The sequence below is a fragment of the Lithobates pipiens genome, unplaced genomic scaffold (genome assembly GCF_037356315.1).
Source record: "Lithobates pipiens isolate NorthernLeopardFrog02 unplaced genomic scaffold, aLitPip1_a1.2 Scaffold_16, whole genome shotgun sequence".
NCBI classification, from domain to species: Eukaryota; Metazoa; Chordata; class Amphibia; order Anura; family Ranidae; genus Lithobates; species Lithobates pipiens.
The window spans coordinates 102,218,093-102,242,421 of record NW_027507748.1 but is presented as its reverse complement, the minus strand read 5'-3'; the positions used below and the strand labels follow the sequence as shown (position 1 = coordinate 102,242,421).

Genomic DNA, 24,329 nt, shown 5'->3' with positions numbered 1-24,329 from the left:
TTTCAGGCGCTATAGCGTTAAAAATGGCGCCTGCAAACCGCCCTAAAACAGCTGCTCCATTCACTCCAGTGTGAACGCCTGAGGGCGTTCACACTGGAGCGTTGCGCTGGCAGGGCGTCACAAAAAGTCCTGCACCAGCAGCTTCTTTGGAGCGGTGAACGCACGACTCCTTCCCATTGAAATCAATGGGGCAGCGATGTCATACCACTGGCAAAACGCTGCTGCGGCTGTGTTTTGGCGGGCAGATTTAACCTCTTTTCAGCTAAATAGCGCTGCTAAAATTGTGCTAAAAATAGCACCGCATTGCCCATGACGCCGGCAGCGGCACATTGTGAAAGGAGTCTTAGGATGCAGGAGCCAGGAACCCAAAGGCTAGTGAAGAAGTAACCCAGGCGAGGACGGTGCAGGATTTGTAGCTGCTGGCGTAAAATTTTAATTTTTCTCTTCTTTAAAAGGAACCCCTAGCAATCTCTGGGGAAACTCTTGTTGGAGATATCCTGAGCTAGATTCTGCAAATCTAGTTCATGAACAGGAACAGAGACCTCCTCCTAACAAGCTTTTTGTGGACATGGACAATCAGTCTCATCAATAACATCATTGCCTGTAAAAGACAAAGTCAAATCCTTTTCATATATTTACTAAGCCTAGGACATTTACAAGACTTGTCTGGCTGGCATTTAAAAATCACAGCCCTCTCAAACACCTATATAAAACAGCATGAACCGATTCATATAAAAGTCTATTGGTGGTGAAATATCTACTGCTTAATTGAAGCCATAGTGCCCATTAAATTAAACAGGACATACTGACTTCTATTGTAAAGAGCTTGCGAATGTATAAACTACAGAAGTTAGCTCCACAGATCTAGGTTACTATATGTGCAACGTGATTGGGAGGAAGATGGAGGTGGAAAGCAGGGCTGCAACTAAAGATTATTTTCATAATCGATTAGTTGGCCGATTATTGTTTCGATCGAATAATCGGTTAATAACCTAAAAAAAAAAAAAAAAAAAAGGAAATTTTGCTGCATTTTTACATATTTTTTTTTGACAATTTGTTGTTGGGCAGATTAACCACTTCAATACAGGGCACTTAAACACCTTCCTGCCCAGACCAATTTTGAGCTTTCAGCGCTGTCGCACTTTGAATGACAATTGCGCGGTCATGCTACACTGTACCCAAATGAAATTTTTATCATTTTTTGTCCACAAATAGAGCTTTCTTTTGGTGGTATTTGATCACCTCTACGGTTTTTATTTTTTGAGCTACAAATAAAAAAATACCGAAAATTTTGAAAAAAATGTTTTTTTTGTTTCAGTTTCAAAACTTTGTAAATAAGTAAGTTTTCTCCTTCACTGATGGGGCTACACTGATGGGCGCTGATAAGGTGGCACTGATGGGCACCAATGAAGTGGCACTGATGAGGTGGCATTGATGGACACTGATATGTGGCACTGATAGGTGGCACGGATTGGCGGCACAGGTGGGCACTGATAGGCGGCACAGGTGGGCACTGATAGGCGGCACAGGTGGGCACTGATAGGCGGCATTGTATTATGTTATACTGTACTAATGGATGCCAATCAGTGCCAAACAATGCATGCCAATCAGTGATGGCCATTGTGGGCCCTGATTGGCATCCATTATGGGCACTGATTGGCATCCATTGTGGCACTGACTGGCATCTCTGGTGGTCTAGGGAGGATTACCTTTTGCTGGGCATCCCTGGTGGCGTCCCTGGTGGTCCAGTGTGGGCATCCTCGGGGGGGGCTGTGCTGATAATCGATCAGCACAGACCCCCCCGTTAGAGGAGCAGCCGATCCGCTCTCCTCTACTCGCGTCTGACAGACGCGAGAGGAAAAGCTGATCACCGGCTCTTCCTATTTACACTGTGATCAGCCGTGATTGGACACGGCTGATCACGTGGTAAAGAGTCTCCGTCGGAGACTCTTTACCGAGATCGTAGTTGCCGGGTGTCACGTAGTTGCCGGGTGCAACAACGATCGCCGCGATGCGCGCCCCCATCATATGACGTCCGATCAGGATTATGCAACCACTTTGCCACCGTCAATTGCCTATAGGGCGGGCGGCAAGTGGTTAAAAAACACAAATTGCCCCAAAATAGCACCATTTTGCATTAAAAAAAAGTCCTTGTCTTTTCCAAATACGCAGCAGCTGAAAAAAATCATGGATGTGAACGTGTCCCATAGGAAACCATGTAAATGAACTGTAGTGCATTTCTGCAAAAAAGCACCAAAAAACACATAGGTGTGACCCAAGCCTGAGATGTTTAGTAACATAATGGGGTTAAAAAACTAAAATTAGTACAAAAAAGAGCAAATAATCGCTACTGTAAGGGTTTAATTTTTTACTATGGGACAGTGAAAGTAATATTTACAGTAGCGATTTGCTCTTTTTGTACTATAAAGGGCTAATTTTAGTTTTTTGTTAACCCCATTATGTTAGTGGCCGATTATTCAATTATGAAAATAGTAATCGATTAATTTCATAATCGATTAGTTGTTTCAGCCCTAGTGGAAAGTTTGTATAGGATTGTGTTAACACGCTGGGGTGGATTTATAAGTTGGTGCACTCTGTGCATGATAGCCAATCAGCTACAAACTTTAACTTGTTCAGTTAAAGAGGAGGGCCGGTTTAAAAAAAAAATAAAAAATATGTAAAAGTCAGCAGCTGCAAACACTGTAGCTGCTGACTTTTAATAAGCACACTTACCTGTTCAGGGCGCCCGAGGCTGACCCATCCCTCGGTCTCGGGTCCCCGCGCCGGCATTTTGGCTAAGGGAAACAGGCAGTGGAGCCTTGCGGCTTCACTGTCCGTTTCGTACTGCGCATGCGCGAGTCGTGCAGCGCTTTGTGACTGGGGCGCGCTGTGTTCTGGGACACACCGTTCCCAGAACACAGCGCGACCCATTACCCAGAAGACGTCGCATGGAGCAGAGAAGAAAGAAGATCTCCGCGGAGGAGGAAGAGGCATATTAGGATGATGTGCCTAGCAACAGGCATTTCTGGTAAGTAAAAAAAAAAATATTTCTTCATTTTTTTTTTTATGATTTTTTTCTAATTTTTAATGTATTTTTTTTTCAGGGTGGCCCTCCACTTTAAGCTTTGACAATACAACCTGGAAGCTGATTGGTTTCTATGCAGAGTTGCACCAGATTTAAGCCTGGTACACACATGTTCAACAGAACCTGGCCGACATTGGGCCGTGTGTAAACCTGCCTGGCCGGTTTCTGTTGAACGAGCATGCTGGAAAACCAGTCTCCATCTCAGAACACTAAATACCTCAGTGGGGAGATCGCTTTACCAACATCAGATAGTTAGTAAAGCTGCTCCTCCTGAGCTCCTTCATTTTTTTTTCGTTCAGCCCACTGGGGTAACGAAAATAAATGAATAAAAAAAACACAACGCAGTTTGTACTAGGCTTTAGTAAATAACCCCCGTAGGGAATTGAAGAGGTTACACTAAGTATTTTTAGGATGCATCTACACCTCTGTTTTAGTGAGGGAAAAAAAAAAGAAGGTGTATGGTATCTATTGTGCAGATTCTTTAAAAAAATAAATCTATTTAATTACTATATTGTCCTCCTAGATGTTTGTTACATGGTTTGTACAGTACAGTTCTGATACATTAAAAAAAATGTATAACCAAGTAATTTAGTCTACTGATTCTTCCACTGTCATAATTGACATTTTACTAGTGAAAGTCTTTATTATTTATTTTTTCATTAAAGGGCTGAGGTTTCTGCAAAGTTGTGCAGCCCAATGGATGTACTTTACAATGTCTCTACTGTAAGAGCTCATTCACAATAATGGCAGCTCCTACCACCCCTGTGAAAAGCAATCCGCAATAAAACACTTCAGTGTTTTTTTTTTTCGTTTTTTTTTCCGGTCGTAGATGTATCATATATTGCATCGCCATGCTACAACGGCGAGTCAAGCATTTCACTCGCGATTTTCAACAGGGTTTCACTGACTTCATTAGGCATACTGAGGTAAATTTGCCACCCCTCAGGCTGCCATGTGACGTTTTAGGTAGGCGGTAAAAAATGAATATCAGCCGCCTGTTTCTACCGCTCATGTGGCCTAAAAGCCAGCATTTTGACAGAGCTACAGTATATCTAATGCTGTGTTACACACGACCGGACTTTCCGGCAGACTAGGTCCGACGGGATCAGTCCGTCAGACAATCCGATTGTGATTGGGCTAGTCCGATAGTTTAAAAAATTTTTTTTTTATAAAAAATAAAAAAAATCGACAGACCTAGAAATAGAACATGTTTCAAATCGGACGGACTCAATTCCGACGGACTAAAATCAGGAAAACTGTTAGTCTGTGTGCTGGTCCGATAGACCAAATACGACGCAAGGGCAGCTATTGGCTATTGAACTTCCTTGTTTAGTCCCGTTTACATCATCACGTTCAAAACGAACAGACTTAGTCCATTCTTGTGTGGCCAAGTCCGTTCATTCAGAAAGTCTGTCACAACCCTGCCGAAAGTCCATCGGGAAGACCGTCGGACCTAGTCTGACGGAAAGTACAGTTGTGTGTACTTGGCATAAGGCCCATTTCATATGGGCGATCCGATCAGGTCCATGTGTCCGTTTTTCAGGGGGACCCAATTGAAAGGTCCATGCGCTCCTATAGACAGGCGGGTGTAAACGGACTTGTGTCCGTATACACACAGGTCAGATCCAGTCAGCTATAAAGAAAAAAAAATGGAAGGGTATCCGTCATCTTCCGTTAAGGCAGATCAGAGGTTAGTCGGTGTAAACAGACAGTGGGGTCAGAAACTGAGCAGACAAAGATGTGTCACCCACCCACTCTGATCAGCAGGGGATCTGTAAAGTCATCCCTTGCTGATCGGAACAGAATCCCCCCTGTGTGAAAGGGGCCTTACTGAAAACTTTTACTGTTTTTGTCCCAGCAGCTGTTCAGTAAGGATAATGACTGCACTGTCTGATTCAGAACCTACAAAATTTGAGCACGATTTTACAATCATGAAAAAGGACAAATGTTTTTTCCCTAAAAAATTCACAATCATAACATCTCAAACCGAGAACATCATAAAGATATTGCAGATGGTTCTGCAGACCCGAGCGATTTTCAAGTGAAAGATTTTTTCTGTTAATAAGCTTGTAAAATGCTAGTGGCTTTAATTCAAATCACAGATTTCCAATTTCATTTTTGCATTCCAAAGTTGAAAATTGGCAGTGTATTTTTGGACTTTAGGCTTTGTTCACACGTGTGGCTAGGGGGCAGTAAAGCGAGGCGACTGAGCTATAGTTTTACTGCCCCCAACAGACCATCTGAACCTGGGCATGCAGCCACTGGAGGCTGTACACATGTCGCAGCCAAGATGACATGCTTTGCAGCCGTGGCAAAAAATACACAGCATGTTGCAATGTGAATCTACGGGGTCCAAACCTCAACTGTGTGTAATGCATGAGATTGCAGCATAGTAGTATGGTATTTACAGGGTATCATCAGGAGGTGAGAGGTGGTGACATAATGCTTCCGCACCACCTGTCAAATTCCCTCTCAAAGGCAATCCAATGTGTATCACTCTTCAGAGGGCAATGCACATATGAACGAGATCTTAGTTCCTAATGGAAACGCTTTAATGCTCTTGCCTTATGAGAAGGTGGTTGATTTGGAATACAATACTGACGGTGTCTATTTCCTTGATTGCATAGCATGAGAACTCTGGAAATCAAAACAATATTTTCAAAATAAAATTCCTTGGCTTTAGCTGGAGGTCCTAATTATGGCAAATCCACCCTACTCATGTGCAGTGTAACCATAACCTCCTGACTTCACTCGGGGATTGCTGGAAACACTTTAATCATGGCTGTCTGCCCTACACAGAGCTGGCAGCAATCAGGCCTTTTCCTGACAAGTTACTAAAATAATTATTCAGGGGAATTGACATTTAACATACAGCAGTGTATATAGGCGACATGTGATGCTGCTTCTGCTGGGATGCGCCGGGACTAGTAGTTCTTAAACATATTGCTTATATTTTGCATATCATTATACAGCAATCATTCAAAAATTTGCCCAAATTATCCAGAATTCATTACAGAAGTGCCAGATTTAAGACAATTCACTTAGCCTAGGTTCACGTTGGAGCGATTTGTCATGCGATTTGATCTCTCAAATCGCATGACAAGTTGCAGCCTATTGACGGCAATGGCACTGTTCCAATTGGTGCGACACCGATTTTGTGGCATCACACCAATTTGCATAAGTAGTTCCTGCACTACTTTTGCCCATTTCAGGTGCGACATTATAATATACAGTGGTGTGAAAAAGTGTTTGCCCCCTTCCTCATTTCCTGTTCCTTTGCATGTTTGTCACACTTAAGTGTTTCGGAACATCAAACCAATTTAAACAATAGTCAAGGACAACACAAGTAAACACAAAATGCAATTTGTAAATGAAGGTGTTTATTATTAAAGGTGAAAAAAAAATCCAAACCATCATGGCCCTGTGTGAAAAAGTGATTGTCCCCCTTGTTAAAACATACTATAACTGTGGTTGTCCACACCTGAGTTCAATTTCTCTAGCCACACCCAGGCCTGATTATTGCCACACCTGTTCACAATCAAGGCATCACTTAAATAGGAGCTGCTTGACACAGTAAGGTCCACCAGAAGATCCTTAAAAGCTACACATCATGCCGAGACCCAAAGAAATTCAGGAACAATTGAGAAAGAAAGTAATTGAGATCTATCAGTCTGGAAAGGGTTATAAAGCCATTTCCAAAGCTTTGGGAATCCAGCGAACCACAGTGAGAGCCATTATCCACAAATGGCGAAGACATGGAACAGTGGTGAACCTTCCCAGGAGTGGCCGGCCGCCCAAAATTACCCCAAGAGTGCAGCGGCGACTCATCCAAGAGGTCACAAAAGACCCCACAACAACGTCCAAGGAACTGCAGGCCTCACTTGCCTCAGTTAAGGTCAGCGTTCATGCCTCCACCATCAGGAAAAGACTGGGCAAAAATGGCCTGCATGGCAGAGTTCCAAGGAGAAAACCACTGCTGAGCAAAAAGAACATCAAAGCTCGTCTCAATTTCTCCACAACACATCTTGATGATCCCCAAGACTTTTGGGACAACATTCTGTGGACCGATGAGACAAAAGTGGAACTCTTTGGAAGGTGTGTGTCCAAGTATATCTGGCGTAGAAGGAACACTGCATTTCATAAAAAGAACATTATACCAACAGTAAAATATGGTGGTGGTAGTGTGATGGTCTGGGGCTGTTTTGCTGCTTCAGGACCTGGAAGACTTGCCGTGATAAAAGGAACTATGAATTCTGCTGTCTACCAAGAGATCCTGAAGGAGAATATCCGACCATCTGTTCGTGTACTCAAGCTGAAATGAACTTGGGTTCTGCAGCAGGGCAATGATCCTAAACACACCAGCAAGTCCACCACCGAATGGCTGAAGAAAAACAAAATGAAGACTTTGGAGTGGCCTAGCCAAAGTCCTGACCTGAATCCTATTGAGATGTTGTGGTATGACCTTAAAAAGGCCGTTCATGCTCGAAAACCCTCTAATGTAACTGAATTAGGACAATTCTGCAAAGATGAGTGGGCCAAAATTCCTCCAGGACGCTGTAAAAGCCTCATTGCACGTTATCGCAAATGCTTGGTTGCAGTTGTTGCTGCTAAGGGTGGCCCAACCAGTTATTAGGTTTGGGGGCAATCACTTTTTCACACAGGGCCATGATGGTTTGGATTTTTTTTCACCTTTAATAATAAACACCTTCATTTACAAATTGCATTTTGTGTTTACTTGTGTTGTCCTTGACTATTGTTTAAATTGGTTTGATGTTCCGAAACACTTAAGTGTGACAAACATGCAAAGGAACAGGAAATGAGGAAGGGGGCAAACACTTTTTCACACCACTGTATATATATATATATATATATATATATATATATATATATATATATATATATATATATATACATACATACATACATATACACACACACACACACACACACACACATTCACTAAGTTTACAAACCCTAGCAGAATTTTAAATTTCTTGGCCATGTTTCAGAGAATATGACACAAACATTTCTTTCAATCATGGTTAGTGTTTGGCTGAAGCCGTTTATTATCAACTGTGTTTCATAATCACAATAGAAATTACGCAAATTACCCTGATCAAAAGTTTACATACCCTGGTGATTTTGGCCCCCGATAACATGCACACAAGTTGACACAAAGGGGTTTGAATGGCTATTAAAGCCAACCATCCTCAACTGTGATCTGTTTGCTTGTAATTAGTGTGTGTGTGTTCGTTTAAAAAGGTCAATGAGTTTCTGGACTCCTGACAGACCCTTGCATCTTTCATCCAGTGCTGCACTGACATTTCTACATACTAAAGCTTTGTACACATGATCCGATTGTTGGCCAAACGAGCGTCTGATTTTTGTTCAAAGGGCGTGTGCCAGGAACTCATCTTGCATACTAATGGTACACAATTTGTCGGCCAACAAACGCGAATATAGTGACGTACTATGAGGAATTTCAACTCTTGAGCGCCACCCTTCTTCTAATTTTGTGCTTGTTGCGCACTGATTCCAAGCATGTGTGTTTGTACTTTCGACTTGTGTGACGGATTTGTGTACTGACCATCAGAAAATCTGACAAGAGACTGTTGTCCACCGAAAATTTACTAGCATGTCAAACATTTATTGGCAGAAAGTTAGACAACAATTGTCAAAAGGAGCGTACCAACAGTCAGATTTTAGGTCAACAGTCTGTCAACAGACAATCCCCTGCCGACAATCTGATCGTGTGTACCAGGCTTAAGTCATGGGGAAAGCAAAAGAATTGTCAAAAGGTTCTGCGGGAAGATGTAGTTGAACTGTATAAAGCAGGAAGGGGATATAAAAAGATATCCAAGGAATTGAGAATGCCAATCAGCAGTGTTCAAACTCTAATCAAGAAGTGGAAAATTAGGGGTTCTGTTGAAACCAAACCACGGCCAGGTAGACCAACCAACATTCCAGCCACAACTGCCAGGAAAATTGTTTGGGATGCAAAGAAAAACCCACAAATAACTTCAGGTGAAACACAGGACTCTGAAAAACACGTGGTGGGGCGTTTCAAGATGCACAATAAGGAGGCACTTGAAGAAAGATGGGCTGTATGGTTGAGTCGGCAGCAGAAAGACATCACGCAAATGCCAAAGTATCCCGCTTACAATATGCCAAACAGCACAGAGACAAGCCTCAAACCTTCTGGCGCAAAGTCATTTGGAGTGATGAGACCAAAATTTAGCTTTTTGGCCGCAACCATAAACGCTACATTTGGAGAGGAGTCAACAAGGCCTATGATGAAAGGTACCGAGGTGGATTGCTGATGTTTTGGGGATGTGTGAGCTACAAAGGCACAGAAAATTTGGTCAAAATTGTAAGATGAATGCAGTACGTTATCAAAAAATACTGGAGGAACATTTGCATTCATCAGCCAGGAAGCTGTGGATGGGACGTACTTGGACATTCCAACATGAAAATGATCCAAAGTCCAAGTCGACAAGTCGACCTGTCATTGGCTACAGCAGAAAAAAGTGAAGGATCTGGAGTGCCCACCTCAGTCTCCAGACCTCAATATCATGGAGTCACTCTGGGGAAATCTCAAAACGTGCAGTTCATGGAAGACAGCCCACGAATTTACTGGAAGGGAGGCTTCTTGCCAAGAGGAATGGGCAGTTTTACCATCTGAAATGATGAAGAGCCTCATCCACAAAAACCACAAAAGACTTCAAGCCGTCATTGATGTTAAAGGGGCCAATACACATCATTAAGACATGGGGTATGTAAACTTTTGATCAGGGTCATTTGGGTAGTTTCTGTTGTCATTATGATTTAAAAAGGAGTAAAACACAGTTGATTTATAAAAAATGGTTATGCGTTGTGATTCCTGTGTGAATCACATGCGATGTGACGCATCGCATCAGTGTGACCACAGGCTTATAATGTTGTGTTAAACAAAAGATGGTGAATACTAGTTTAGGACTAAAAAGGTTGGGTACATTTGCTCAGCAAACAAGCAGGAAACATCACGTCAGTCAGAGAATTGTTGTTACAAATGGGCAGATGTAGCATCTTTCATTACAACTGCAAAAGATGTGATACTGTATGGCTGGCCTAAAGAGTGTCAAACTGTGCCTTACTCGGGAAACAGAATTTCCTATATTTGTCTCAAAACACGAGACAGTACAAAAGGGCTTCACTGATGCAGAAGCCGCACTTCATCATTCTGCGTGAAAACCATTCTAGTCGGCGTCTTCACCTAGATAAGAGCAGGTTTGATGCTTCAGTGAAATCGCATTATAAACAGTAAATCAACTCTGACATCTAGTGGTGGCTGTGTGCGCTGCTCACATCATAACATCTGCTATGGTTTGGTGTTGATTCATAGGAGATGAGATCAGAGATGGACGATGTCAGCACATATACCAACTGAAAATGCAAAAAGTGGGTTTTGTTACCGAGATCAAGGCCATTGCCATCCCTTTGCTATAAAATATTTTACAGGAATTATACGGAGCGAAAGCATTTAAATCATACTAGAAAAAGGAAAAAAACATCTACGATTGTCTGAATGATTCGTGTGAATTCATTAAAATCCTCAGTCTTATGCCCTGTACACACGACTGGTTTTCTCGTCAGAATAAACTCTGAAGGTTTTTCTGACGGAATTCCGCTGAAACTGTCTTGCGTACACACGATCACACCAAAGTCCGACCGTCAAGAACGCGGAGACATACAACACGAACGGCGGTATTAGAAAAAGGAAGTTCAATAGCCAGTAGCCAATAGCTTCCGTCTTGCACTTGCTTCAGAGCATGCGTTGTTTTTGGTCCGCCAGAACAGCATACAGACAAGCGGTTTTCCCAATAACAATTGGTTCCGTCTGAAATATTTAGAACATGTTCTATTTCTAGGTCCGTCAGAATTTTTTTTTTTTTTGAAGAGTCAGATGAGGCATACCCACGATCGGAATACACGATGAAAAGCTTCCGTCTGACTTTCTCTGTTGGACATTCCGCACATGTGTACGCGGCATTATGATCAGCTTATTAAAGCATTAAAGTTTGTACATTAAAGTATTTACATTTTAACAAACAGTAAACAACCTTTAACCACTTCAGCCCCGGATCATTTTGCTGGCTTAAGACCACACCACTTTTGCGATGCGCTGCTTTTTACTGACAATTGCGCGGTCATGCGACGTGGCTCCCAAACAAAATTGACGTCCTTTTTTTCCCACAAATGGAGCTTTCTTTTGGTGGTATTTGATCACCCCTGCGGTTTTTATTTTTTGCGCTATAAACAAAAATAAAGCGACAATTTTGAAAAAAAGAAAAATGCATAATTTTTTACTTTTTGTTATAATAAATATCCCCCAAAAATATATATAATTTTTTTTCCCCTCATTTTAGGCCAATACGTATTCTTCTACATATTGTTGGAAAAAAAAAAATCGCAATTAGCGATTATTGATTGGTTTGCGCAAAAGTTATAGCGTTTACAAAATAGGGGATAGTTTTATGGCATTTTTATAAATTTTTTTTTTTTTTTTACTAGTAATGGCGGCGATCAGCGGCTTTTATTGTGACTGCGACATTGTGGCGGACACATCGGACATTTGTGACACATTTTTGGGACCATTGTCATTTATACAGCAAACAATGCTATACAAATGCACTGATTCCTGTGTAAATTACACTGGCAGTGAAGGGGTTAACCAGGGGGTGGCAGTGTAGGAGCTAAGTGTTCCTAGGGGTGTGTTACTAACTGTAGGGGGCTGGGCTTTGTGTTAGTGAACACTAATCTCTGCTCCAATCACATGGAGCAGAGATCAGCGTCACTTGTTGCTAGGCAGAACGGGGAGATGCTTTACAACGGCATCTCCCCGTTCAGCCGCCCTGTGAGACGATCGCGGGTATCCCTGCGGCGATAGAGTCCACGGGACCCGCAACCAGACTCATGGGGGTTCCCGACTGGAATGCGAGTGCACCGCGCTTGGGATGGCAGGGTGGCATTTTAAAATGGACGTACCTGTACACCAATATGCCTGCCCATGCCATTCTGCCGACGTACATAAGCGTGCGAAGGTCGGGAAGTGGTTAATAAACCATTATAGCTGAAGGTCCAGGGATCTGGCGATTCCTGACTCCGTAGTTGTGATGATGTGGCGTCTGAAAGGAATTCTGTGATGTCAGCAGAGGGCGGACTTCAGCGGGTCACAGGAGTGCAAAATGAACTGCACTCCTACAAGCTTTGGCTGCAACTTCTCCTTTAACTAGATGCTGACTGCCAGCCGTCAAATGACGGCCAGGCGGCGCACCTATTGTGGCGGGAGGCCGTCATATGATGGCCTCCCGTTTAAACAGGGAATGCGCGCGATCGTGCGCGCGCATCCCTGTTTCTTCGGTGGCGGCGTGTCACAGAGACACCGCTCGCCACCGAAGGGGGTGAACAGCCATTGGTTATGGCTGTTTACCACGTGATCGGCTGATGAAGTCACGGCCGATCACAGATGGTCACACCCCGGCTGTGCACGGCGCATGCGCGCGATTGCGCTGCGCGTGCACGTCGGTGGCGGCGTGTTCCCCGGGAACACTGCTCGTCACCAACGCTGGTAAACAGCCATTGGCCGGCTGTTTACCCACGTGATCGGCTGTGATCCTTTCACAGCCGATCACTAAAATGTAAACAAACCGCGGTAATGAGATGTTACCGGGTTGTTCTACTCCTCACACACAATCTGTGTGTGAGGAGGAGATTGCGGTAACATCTCGTTACCGCCTAGTGTACACCAATCACACTGATTGCCCCCCCCCCCTCCCCCAATAAAGAGGACCTGTCACCACCTCTCATAGTACCTGCCCCGGCACATCAGAGTACCCGAGTACCTGCCCCGGCACATCAGAGTACCCGAGTACCTGCCCCGGCACATCAGAGTACCCGAGTACCTGCCCCGGCACATCAGAGTACCCGAGTACCTGCCCCGGCACATCAGAGTACCCGAGTACCTGCCCCGGCACATCAGAGTACCTGCCCCGGCACATCAGGGTACCCGAGTACCTGCCCCGGCACATCAGGGTACCCCGAGTACCTGTCACGGCACATCAGGGTACCCCGAGTACCTGTCACGGCACATCAGGGTACCCCGAGTACCTGTCACGGCACATCAGGGTACCCCGAGTACCTGTCACGGCACATCAGGGTACCCCGAGTACCTGTCACGGCACATCAGGGTACCCCGAGTACCTGTCACGGCACATCAGGGTACCCCGAGTACCTGTCACGGCACATCAGGGTACCCCGAGTACCTGTCACGGCACATCAGGGTACCAGAGTACCTGTCACGGCACATCAGGGTACCAGAGTACCTGTCACGGCACATCAGGGTACCAGAGTACCTGTCACGGCACATCAGGGTACCCCGAGTACCTGCCCCGGCACATCAGGGTACCCGAGTACCTGCCCCGGCACATCAGGGTACCAGAGTACCTGTCACGGCACATCAGGGTACCAGAGTACCTGTCACGGCACATCAGGGTACCCCGAGTACCTGCCCCGGCACATCAGGGTACCCGAGTACCTGCCCCGGCACATCAGGGTACCCGAGTACCTGCCCCGGCACATCAGGGTACCCGAGTACCTGCCCCGGCACATCAGGGTACCCGAGTACCTGCCCCGGCACATCAGGGTACCCGAGTACCTGCCCCGGCACATCAGGGTACCCGAGTACCTGCCCCGGCACATCAGGGTACCCGAGTACCTGCCCCGGCACATCAGGGTACCCGAGTACCTGCCCCGGCACATCAGGGTACCCGAGTACCTGCCCCGGCACATCAGGGTACCCGAGTACCTGTCACGGCACATCAGGGTACCCGAGTACCTGTCACGGCACATCAGGGTACCCCGAGTACCTGTCACGGCACATCAGGGTACCAGAGTACCTGTCACGGCACATCATGGTACCCCGAGTACCTGTCACGGCACATCAGGGTACCCGAGTACCTGTCACGGCACATCAGGGTACCCCGAGTACCTGTCACGGCACATCAGGGTACCCCGAGTACCTGTCACGGCACATCAGGGTACCCCGAGTACCTGTCACGGCACATCAGGGTACCCCGAGTACCTGTCACGGCACATCAGGGTACCCCGAGTACCTGTCACGGCACATCAGGGTACCAGAGTACCTGTCACGGCACATCAGGGTACCAGAGTACCTGTCACGGCACATCAGGGTACCCCGAGTACCTGTCACAGCCCATCAGAGTACCCGAGTACCTGTCCCAGTCCATCTGAGTACCCGAGTACCTGCCCCAGTCCATCTGAGTACCCGAGTACCTGTCACAGTCCATCTGAGTACCCGAGTACCTGTCACAGTCCATCTGAGTACCAGAGTACCTGTCACAGTCCATCTGAGTACCCGAGTACCTGTCACAGTTCATCTGAGTACCCGAGTACCTGTCACAGTTCATCTGAGTACCCGAGTACCTGACACAGTTCATCTGAGTACCTGACACAGTTCATCTCAGTACCCGAGTACCTGTCACAGCCCTTCAGAGTACCCAAATACCAGTCACCAAGCCATCAAAGTACCTGTCACCAGGCCATCAGAGTACCCGAGTACCTGTCACAAGGCCATCAGAGTACCCGAGTACCTGTCACCAGGCCATCAGAGTACCAGAGTACCTATCTCCAGCCCATCAGAGTACCCCAGTACCTATTTGCAGCCCATGTCTCATAGAATATACGTTGGGATGTTTGCTTTCCAAAATGGGGTCATTTTGTGGGTAATTTCACTGTCCTGGTGGTCCAGGACCTTCAAAAGTGTGATGGGTAGGAATGAAATGAGATGTGTCATTTATGCTCCTAGAACGCCTGAACGTACTACTTCAATGTTCGGCCTCTCTATGTGGCCAGGCTGTGTAAAAGTCCTACACATGTGGTATCGCCATACTCGGGAAGAGTAGCAGAATGTATTTTGGGGTGTCATTTTTGCTATATACATGCTATGTGTTAGAAATATCTCATAAATTGACAATTTTGTGTAAAAAAAAAAAAAAGCGTTTTAATTTTTTTCTACATATTCCAAAAACTTCTGGAAAAAAATTAACCATTCAAAAGACTCATTATGCCTCACAGATTATACGTTGGGGTGTTTGCTTTCCAAAATGGGGTAATTTTATGGGAAATTCTATTGTCCTGGTACTCCAGGGCCTTCAAAAGTGTAATAGGTGGTTGAGAAATGAGATGCGTAATTTTTGCTCGTAGAACGTCTGAAGGTACTACATCAATGTTGGTGCTCTGTATGTGGCCAGGCTGTGTAAAAGTCTCACACATGTGGTATCGCCATACTCGGGAAGAGTAGCAGAATGTATTTTGGGGTGTAATTTGTTGTATGCATATGCCGTGTGTGAGAAATAACCTGATAATATGACAATTTTGTAAAAAAAAAATAATAATAATAAAACAAAAAATCTTCATTTTGCAAAGAATTGTGGGAAAAAATGACAACTTAAAAAAACTCATCATGCTACTTAATACCTTGGAATGTCTACTTTGTAAAAAGGAGTCATTTGGGGGGTATTTGTACTTTCCTGACTTGTTAGTGTCTCAAGAAATGAGACTCACCTGATGTACTGAAGGCCTGATCAGATGTGATCAATTTTCAGCGATTGGCACCATAGTTTGTAGACTCTATAACTTTCACAAAGACCAAATAATATATACTAATGTGGGTTATTTTTACCAAAGATAGGTAGCAGTATAAATTTTGGCCAAAATGTATGAAGAAAAATTACTAATTAGCAAAAATTTATGACAAAAACAAAGAAAAAGGCATTTTTTTCACAAAATTTACGTTTTATTTTATTTATAGCACAAAAAATAAAAAACTCACTAGTGATTAAATACCACTAAAAGAAAGCTCTATTTGTGTGGAAAAAAGGACGCAAGTTTCATATGGGTACAGTGTTGCATGACTGAGTAATTGTCATTCAAACTGTGAGAGCGCTGAAAGCTGAAAATTGGTCTGGTCAGGAAGGGGGTGTAACTGCACTGTATTGAGGTGGTTAAAGCTGAATTTCAGGTATGGTATTTTTTATATAGTTACATATCTGTTAAAGCTGGAAATCGCTGTAGTAAGCACTGCTGAGTGAGCGACTCTCAGTATAGTGAACAGCATGACAGCCACTCAGCATGGGACCAGAAGCTATGGGAGATCACTGTAGCATCAGTGCTTCCATGGAGATGCCTACATTATGGTGATCTTGTGCTATTCTTAATTGCCTATTTTTCCTGGATGCAGCCTGCTATATTAAAGTTGAACTCAAGCAAAATTTAAATTTTTGAACATAGGGCAGATAATATATAGCTATTGTCGTCTGTTATTTAGGATTAGCTTGACATAGGAATTTTGGAAATATACTGGCTAGAAGTGGTAAAAGGGTATTATAATAAAAATAGGAGTTTTATCACCCCACCCACACAAAAAAAAAAAAAAGTTGAACTCTAAAGCCTGAAATACACCAATAGTCTTTTCTCAGCGGGTTAAACGAAAAAGAAAAAAAACTGGACAGCATCGGTCGGAGCCCCTGCACTAACAAGCAAACATTAGTACAGCGATCTTCCCTGCTGAGCCGTTGTGTTCTGACAGGGGGACGCCCTCCCGACAGACCCCCCCACCCCCCCTCCCTCAGAACACTCCGGTCAGCATTCTCAGCCAATCGGCTGCTGGTTTTCCAGCATGCTTGTCCGACAGAAGCCAGCCAAATGCCAAATTGCCGGCTTCTGTTAAACTGGCTGACATACACAAGGGCCGAATGTCGGCCGGTTTTGATTGAACCGACTGTCATCTCCCGACATTCAGCCCGTGTGTACTAGGCATAAGACAGGCCCTTGTCGGTCGTTCCCATCTACAATAAAAACACCTTCGTTTTTGAAGAAGTGCTAATTTCAGGCTGTGTGAGGTCATCTGCTTTTATCATAATGAATCATTTTCCTGGCCCCTGGGGAAGGATCTGGAAATGCGGCACGTGTTACGTGTTTAACAATGCTGCAAGCTGAAATACATTTCCCATGATACCACAGGAATTCAATAACATGTGGACTGATCACAGGTTATAAATTGCAGGAAGGAGGTTATGTGACCAGGAGCCATCTCTTCATAAGGATTAAAGAGTGGTGTGCAGTCATATAAACTATAAAACAGAGAAAACCAGGAGCATGTTGAATGGGGAATTAAAGTATGAAAAAACGACCAGCGTTTTTTTTTAGACAAGGAAGCACTGGTATAATTATAATATAAAGACAAGAGAAAGAGGCGCCTCTGGGTGTAGACTGTAAAATTATTATTTAATGCACATGTGGTTAAAAACACTCACATTATGTAGTAAGTTAACAGGCAATGTATAGATTCCAAACCGGAGGGAGAAGAACCTCAATGTGTCATCTGTATCCCTTGCGCTGGGGAGTCCTGTCGGCGTGTGTCCGCTCCTGGGGGCTGTGTTGGATATGAATGAATGAATGAATGAAATACTTGTATAGCGCACAATGCGAACTGAATCGCCTCTAGGCGCTGTGGCGAGCTTTGATCGTCTGCTAAAAGAGGAAGGTCTTGAGTTTTTTCCTAAAAAGCCAGGTGATTTTCTTCCAGGCGGATGTTGATTGGTAGAGCATTCCATAGCCGCAGAGGTGGCCGATGTAAAACAGCGCGCGTTCGTCCGAGGCGTGGAACGCACGAGGAACTCCGGGCGACGGGAGATGACGTCACAGATGACACATTGAGGTTCTTCTCCCTCCGGTTTGGAATCTATACATTGCCTGTTAACTTACTACATAATGTGAGTGTTTTTAACCACATGTGCATTAAATAGGAATTTTACAGTCTACACCCAGAGGCGCCTCTCTCTCTTGCCTTTACAGTGTCAATTGGGAACAGCACTGCTGGATGGCTGCTGTTTTTGGACTGTAGTTTTACCCCCCAGAGAGAGATTAACCCCCTCCTTGTCAGATCATAGACTTTGTTAAGGAAGGGGTCCTTTATTTCCGCCCCCTTCACTCCCATTCCCCCCGTCCCACTCCATTCCCTCTTTTGTGCTGATTGTACCTACAGCATTATTACTTGCAGCATTATTATTTGCCTTTTAAATATTATTTTTTTAAATACTGTGTTTATATTAAGTGTTTTTCAAATTCTTGAAAAATAGTGATAGGCGGGTGGGTGTTTTTATGAGCGCCATAATACTGGTATAATTATAATGCTCCTGGCTGGAGTTCACCTTTCTCCCCATTTCAGTGAACTTCACTGTGTGGTCCTGCCCAGCTCCACACAGCCTTTCTAGCAAAATCATCCCCGCAAGCTCCTATTAGTAGTGCGCACACGTACCTCAGCCCCATTCATTCCTATGGCTAGTCATATTCCCCTGCATGCCTGTGATATATAAATACTGCTAGTGTAACATTTCTCTTACACCAGCAATGTAAGTCCCAACACAGGAATAGGTTGAGAAGTATTTCCTGTACTGCCTGAGACTTTCCTTTTTCAATTTGGAAAGCTCCGTATTCTGGCCCTTGGTCCTATGACATGCTGTGATCCCACACAATCTTTCCTGACAGCTCGCTGCAAAGAAGCCACGGTCTAGCATGTGCGGGGACATAATCAGTAATCCCCAAGTGGCAATATACAGGGACAGGATATCAAATGGGAATCCCACTAATTGACAGATGGCGCCACCTTGCAGCCCTGGCCGGGAGAAGAGACAATATGGCAGTACTCAAATCACATGATAGAAACATTTAAAAAAAAGAGATCACACTTTATAGCATGCATAGATAGGCAAACGCAGTGTGCTTTCAGATGTATTCTGCTTGTGCTTAGGAGCCTCATCAAGCTGCTTTTGCCTTCTCATTGGCAAAATCAATTACCCGCATTTATCGGAGTATAACACGCACTTTTTTCCCCGTAAGCAGGGGAAAATCGTGGGTGCGTGTTATACGCAGATCCCCCGAAATTCTGAGCGGCTTTTAGCCATTCTCGGAAGCTTTCGGCCGCCTTCGGCCGTTCTCGAAAGCTTCCCAGAACAGCCGAAAGCTGCCCGAGAAGAGCCGAAGGCGGCCGGAGGCCCGCCGAGAACTACCGCACGCCGCCGAGATACACATCCGGCTCTGTAGCTCGGCGGCGCCATTTTTAAAAAATAAAATAGACGCGGCTGCAATGGGGGGACGCGGCTGCAATGGGGGGACGCGGCTGCAATGGGGGGACGCGGCTGCAATGGGGGACGCGGCTGCAATGGGGGACGCGGCTGCAATAGGCTGCAATGGTGGACAAGGCTGCAATGGTGGACAAGGCTGCAATGGTGGACAAGGCTGCAATGGTGGACAAGGCTGCAATGGTGGACAAGGCTGCAATGGTGGAAAAGGCTGCAATGGTGGAAAAGGCTGCAATGGTGGAAAAGGCTGCAATGGTGGAAAAGGCTGCAATGGTGGAAAAGGCTGCAGATGACACTGATGGGCATATAAATGTAAGTTTTTTTTTTCCCTTAAACTTCCCTCCTAAAAGTTTTTTTCCTTAAAATTCTCTCCTAAACTTGGGGTGCGTGTTATACGCCGGCGCGTGTTATACGCCGATAAATACGGTAATGTATTTTTACATTTAAAAGACAAGACTCTGGTCCGGCCGCATCAGCTGTCCAGTTCCTCATGAAGGATGTACTGGAAATGGAGCGAGTACAAAGAAGGGCAACAAAGCTGATAAAGGGTTTGGAGGATATTAGTTAGGAGGAAAGCACTGAACTTATTCTCTCTGGAAAAAAGAAGCTTAAGAGGGGATATGATTTCAATGTACAAATACCATACTGGTGACCCCACAATAGGGATAAAACTTTTTTGTGGAAGGGAGTTTAAAAAGACACGTCGCCACTCACTAAAATTAGAAGAAAAGAGGTTTAATCTTAAACTACGTAGAGGGTTTTTTACTGTAAGAGCGGCAAGGACGTGGAATTCCCTTCCACAGGTGCTGGTCTCAGCATGGGGCATCAATAGTTTCAAAAAACCATTAGATAAGCACCTGAATGATCACAACATACAGGGATATACAATGTAATACTGACATATAAATCACACACATAGGTTGAACTTGATGGACTTGTGTCTTTTTCAACCTCACCTACTATGCAACTATGTAAGTAAGGACTTGGAAAAAACCCAACCATTTTACTCAACTAGGTGAATCCAGCATTGAACCAATGCTGCATCTGTCCCCCCACCGGCTCTGCAGCGAGAACTGAGTGATCAAACACTGCCGATCGCTCAGTTATCCTCCTCCACTCTGAGCATAGAGCTGTGACTGTCAGTCACCGACTCTTAGCTCTGTCCCTGCAGTGCTCACTGGAATTCTGGGCTGTGGAGGGGACACGAGGAGCTGGCTCAGGCTCTCAGCAGATCACCAAGAGCCTGAGCCAGGTGCCGGTCCAGGCATTTGGGTGCATCCAGACTATATGCTCTGGATCTTTCCCAAGCCTGAACCAGCTGAATGGTGTCAGCCGACAGCAGATTTTAGGAGGTGGTCGGCTGAAAACAGGTCACAGGAGTGCAGAACGAACTGCACTCCTGTGACCTACAAGAGAAGTATAGACAAAGTAGCTTTGGATTCACTTCTCCTTTAAATGGTATATAGCAAGTGCATATGTTTATCTTGATATTTACTTGCAAGACTAGGAGAGGGATTAGCACCAACAAGGTTGTGCTGCAGTGCACAGTGCTGTCAGTTTAATACAGTTAACATGCTGACAGGAGGGAGGGAAAGATTGAGCAAAATCATGGCTTATCAATGTGCTTGTGCTCGGTTACTTCTTGCTGTCCAACCAGCAGGATGTGGGGGTGTCCGAGTCCTTGCTGTACTGCATAACTGCAGGTCCAAGACCTAACTTTAGCTGGATCACAAGAGTGCGTGAAAAGAATGATAACATTTTGGCAGTTTACATACATGCATTTAAATTTTTTTCTTTAGTGGCATACTTAGTGTTCAGCACTAAGAGTTGTAGTAATTTTCCTCAAAGTGGAAGATGTGACTGACAAGCCCAGAGGCAGAGCTGGGTCTACTAACTGACAGCACAGCTCTGCCAATCAAATAGCCAGCAGCTTCAGGCAATTGACCGGGAAGAGCTGTCAGACGGCTAGAGAGATATCCATCTGTAATCATTACTACTGAAATTAACATAAATAGTGTGAAGGCACTCCAGTCTGTTTATGTGGTCTTAACTGCAGGTGGGATTACATGAAAATGCTTAAAAGATCAGCAAATGTAAAATATTAGCGTATAATAAAATAATTACAAATTCTGTACACAAAATATAAAAATGCAAAAGATTTGCGCACATATTGCTGTTTGACCATACCAATATTGGGTTAGGCCAACTTGGGAAGGAAGGGGGCTATAAAAATGAACAGATTTTGCGGTGTCATATGCAGCCACAAGCTGCCATCCACGCTGACTTTGATTGAATGCCACACAAAGATGGGCAATTGCTTTCCTGCAAGCTTGTGTGTACTGAGCACTAGACATACCAAGGACTTTATTATATGTTATTGCAGATCTTTACGATAAAAGAATAAAGGAATTATGCTTTAATAACACTGTATTACAAACTATCAATTTTATACAGCATATTAGGAGCTCCCCGACTTGATGCCTGTGTGTACAGACCCACAAGAAACTTACCAAAGACTGTCTAATGTCACTCAATGGAGTCATTGGGCATAAGGCAAGATGTGTGTTAGAAAATACCTATACATAGGAATGTTACCAGCATATACTGCACTGCACATGCAGATCCCGTTCTCATCTTTATCTATAACTTAAATTGTAATTTTAATGAAAGAGACAAAACTGTAACATTCACAACCAGCAGGTTTTTATATCTGTATTAGAGGTTTAATACAAATACATTCCCCAGAGAAGCACTGTAATAAAAAGAATAAACTTGAAATAAATGGGCAATACATTTGTGGCCAGCCTGATACCAAGTGACGAACAGCAATTTTAAAAAGATCTAGTATGGCGCTAAAGACTGAAAGCAACAAAACAAAATAAGCAAATGAATGCAGCTATACTCACTGCGTGATTTGATCTGATAGCGGAAGAAATAGAAAATAACAAAATAAAAGAAGGGCGAGGAACACAGAGAGCAAGAGAAAAAAAAAAAAAAAAAGAGAGAAAGATCTGATATAAATAAAAAATAAAAGATTAAGAAGGGGCAAGAAACAGGGAAGGAGAAGCCGAGAGTGAAGCAGCTATGGTGCAACAAAAAAAAAAAAAAAAAAAAATAAAAATAAAAATCACCTACCTTGTAGCCAGTCCACTCCTTCCTGAAGGCCCTCACCCTTCAGTCCGTCACTTGCACTGATAAAGAGAAGAGGGTAGTCAGTACAGGGCATGATCAGCGACATTTATCATACTGAACACTATATGAAAAATAAAAAAAAATCGTTGACATTTAGAGGAACCAATATACAGATGTGCTCAAAAGTTTACATTCCCTGACAGAATGATTTATGATTTCTTGGCCATTTTTCAGAGAATATGAATGATAACACAAAAACTTTTCTTTCACTCATGGTTAGTGTTTGGCTGAAGCCATTTATTATCAATCAACTGTGTTTACTCTTTTTAAAATCATAATGGCAAACAGAAACTAGCCAAATGACTCAGATTAAAAGTTTACATACCCCAGTTCTTAATACAGTGTATTGCCCCCTTTAACATCAATGACAGCTTGAAGTCTTTTGTGGTATATGTGGATGAGGCTCTTTATCTTCTCAGATGGTAAAGCTGTCCATTTCTCTTGGCAAAAAAGCCTCCAGTTCCTGTAAATTCTTGGGCTGTCTTGCATGAACTGCACGTTTGAGATCTCCTCAGAGTGGCTCAATGATATTGAGGTCAGGAGACTGAGATGGCCACTCCAGAACCTTCACTTTATTCTGCTATAGCCAATAACAGGTCCACTTGGTCTTGTCTTTTGGATTAGTCATGTTGGAATGTCCAAGTACGTCCCATGCGCAGCTTCCTGGCTGATAAATGTAAATGTTCCTCCAGTATTTTTTGATAACATACTGCATTCATCTTGCCATCAATTTTGACCAAATTTCCTGTGTATTTGTAGCTCACACATCCCCAAAATATCAGCCATCCACCTCCGTGTGTCACAGTAGGAATGGTGTACCATTCATCATAGGCCTTGATGACTCCTCTCCAAATGCAGAGTTTATGGTTGTGGCCAAAAAGCTCAATTTTGGTCCCATCACTCCAAATTACTTTGTGGAAGAAGGTTTGAGGCTTGTCTCTGTGCTGTTTGGCATATTGTAAGTGGATACTTTGTGGCATTTGCATAGTAATGGCTTTCTTCTGCAAACTCAACCATGCAGCCCATCTTTCTTCAAGTGCCCCATTGAGCATTTTGAAACAGCCGTTTTCAGAGAGTCCTGTATTTCATCTGAAGTTATTTGTGTTTTTCTTTGCATCCCAAACAATTTTCCTGGCAGTTGTGGCTGAAATTTTAGTTGGTCTACCTGACCGTGGTTTGGTTTCAACTAGGGATGCACTGATACCATTTTTTTTAAAAACTTTTTTTTTGGACAGCTCCAATTACTAGACTTCTTTAAACACTTCAGCTATCAACAGGAGAGACCCACTGACAGCTCAAAGAACCAAGCCTGAAGGTATCAGTGCATTTGCATGAGTATTGATACTTGTGCAAATACTCAGCATCGGCACCGATACTAGTATCGGTGCAACCCTAGGTTCAACATAACCCCTCATTCTCCACTTCTTGATTAGAGTTTGAACACTGCTGATTGGCATTCTCAATTCCTTGGATATCTTTTTATATCCCTTTCCTGTTTTATACAGTTCAACCACTTTTTCCCACAGATCCTCTTGACAATTCTTTTGCTTTCCCCATGACTCAGAATCCAGAAACGTCAGCACTGGATGAAAGATGCAAGGGTCTGTCAGGAGTCCAGAAACTCATTGACCTTTTATACACACATCAATTACAAGCAAACAGATCACAGGTGAGGATGGTTACCTTTAATAGCCATTCAAACGCCTTTGTGTCAACTTGTGTGCATGTTATCAGGCCAAAATCACGTTTGATCCGGGTCATCACTAACCAAAAGTTTTTGTTATCATTCACATTTATGAAAAATGGCCAAGAAATCAAATTCTGCCAGGGTATGCAAACCTATGAGGACAACT

General features: G+C 43.9%; 1 protein-coding gene across 3 annotated transcripts in view; it reads right to left on the bottom strand.

Moving 5' to 3' along the window:
• The window catches only part of ARL6 (ARF like GTPase 6), a 108,840-nt gene that overhangs the window by 10,228 nt on the left and 74,283 nt on the right, over window positions 1-24,329 (bottom strand). For 2 of the 3 annotated variants that reach the window (XM_077480175.1, XM_077480176.1), the window contains exons 7-8: window positions 22,420-22,475; window positions 22,191-22,203 (exon numbers count right to left, since the gene is read on the bottom strand). In XM_077480175.1, coding sequence (XP_077336301.1) covers window positions 22,191-22,203; window positions 22,420-22,475 — 69 coding nt within the window. The remainder of the gene's footprint in view (window positions 1-22,190; window positions 22,204-22,419; window positions 22,476-24,329) is intronic. The other variant, XM_077480178.1, reaches the window with a different exon arrangement.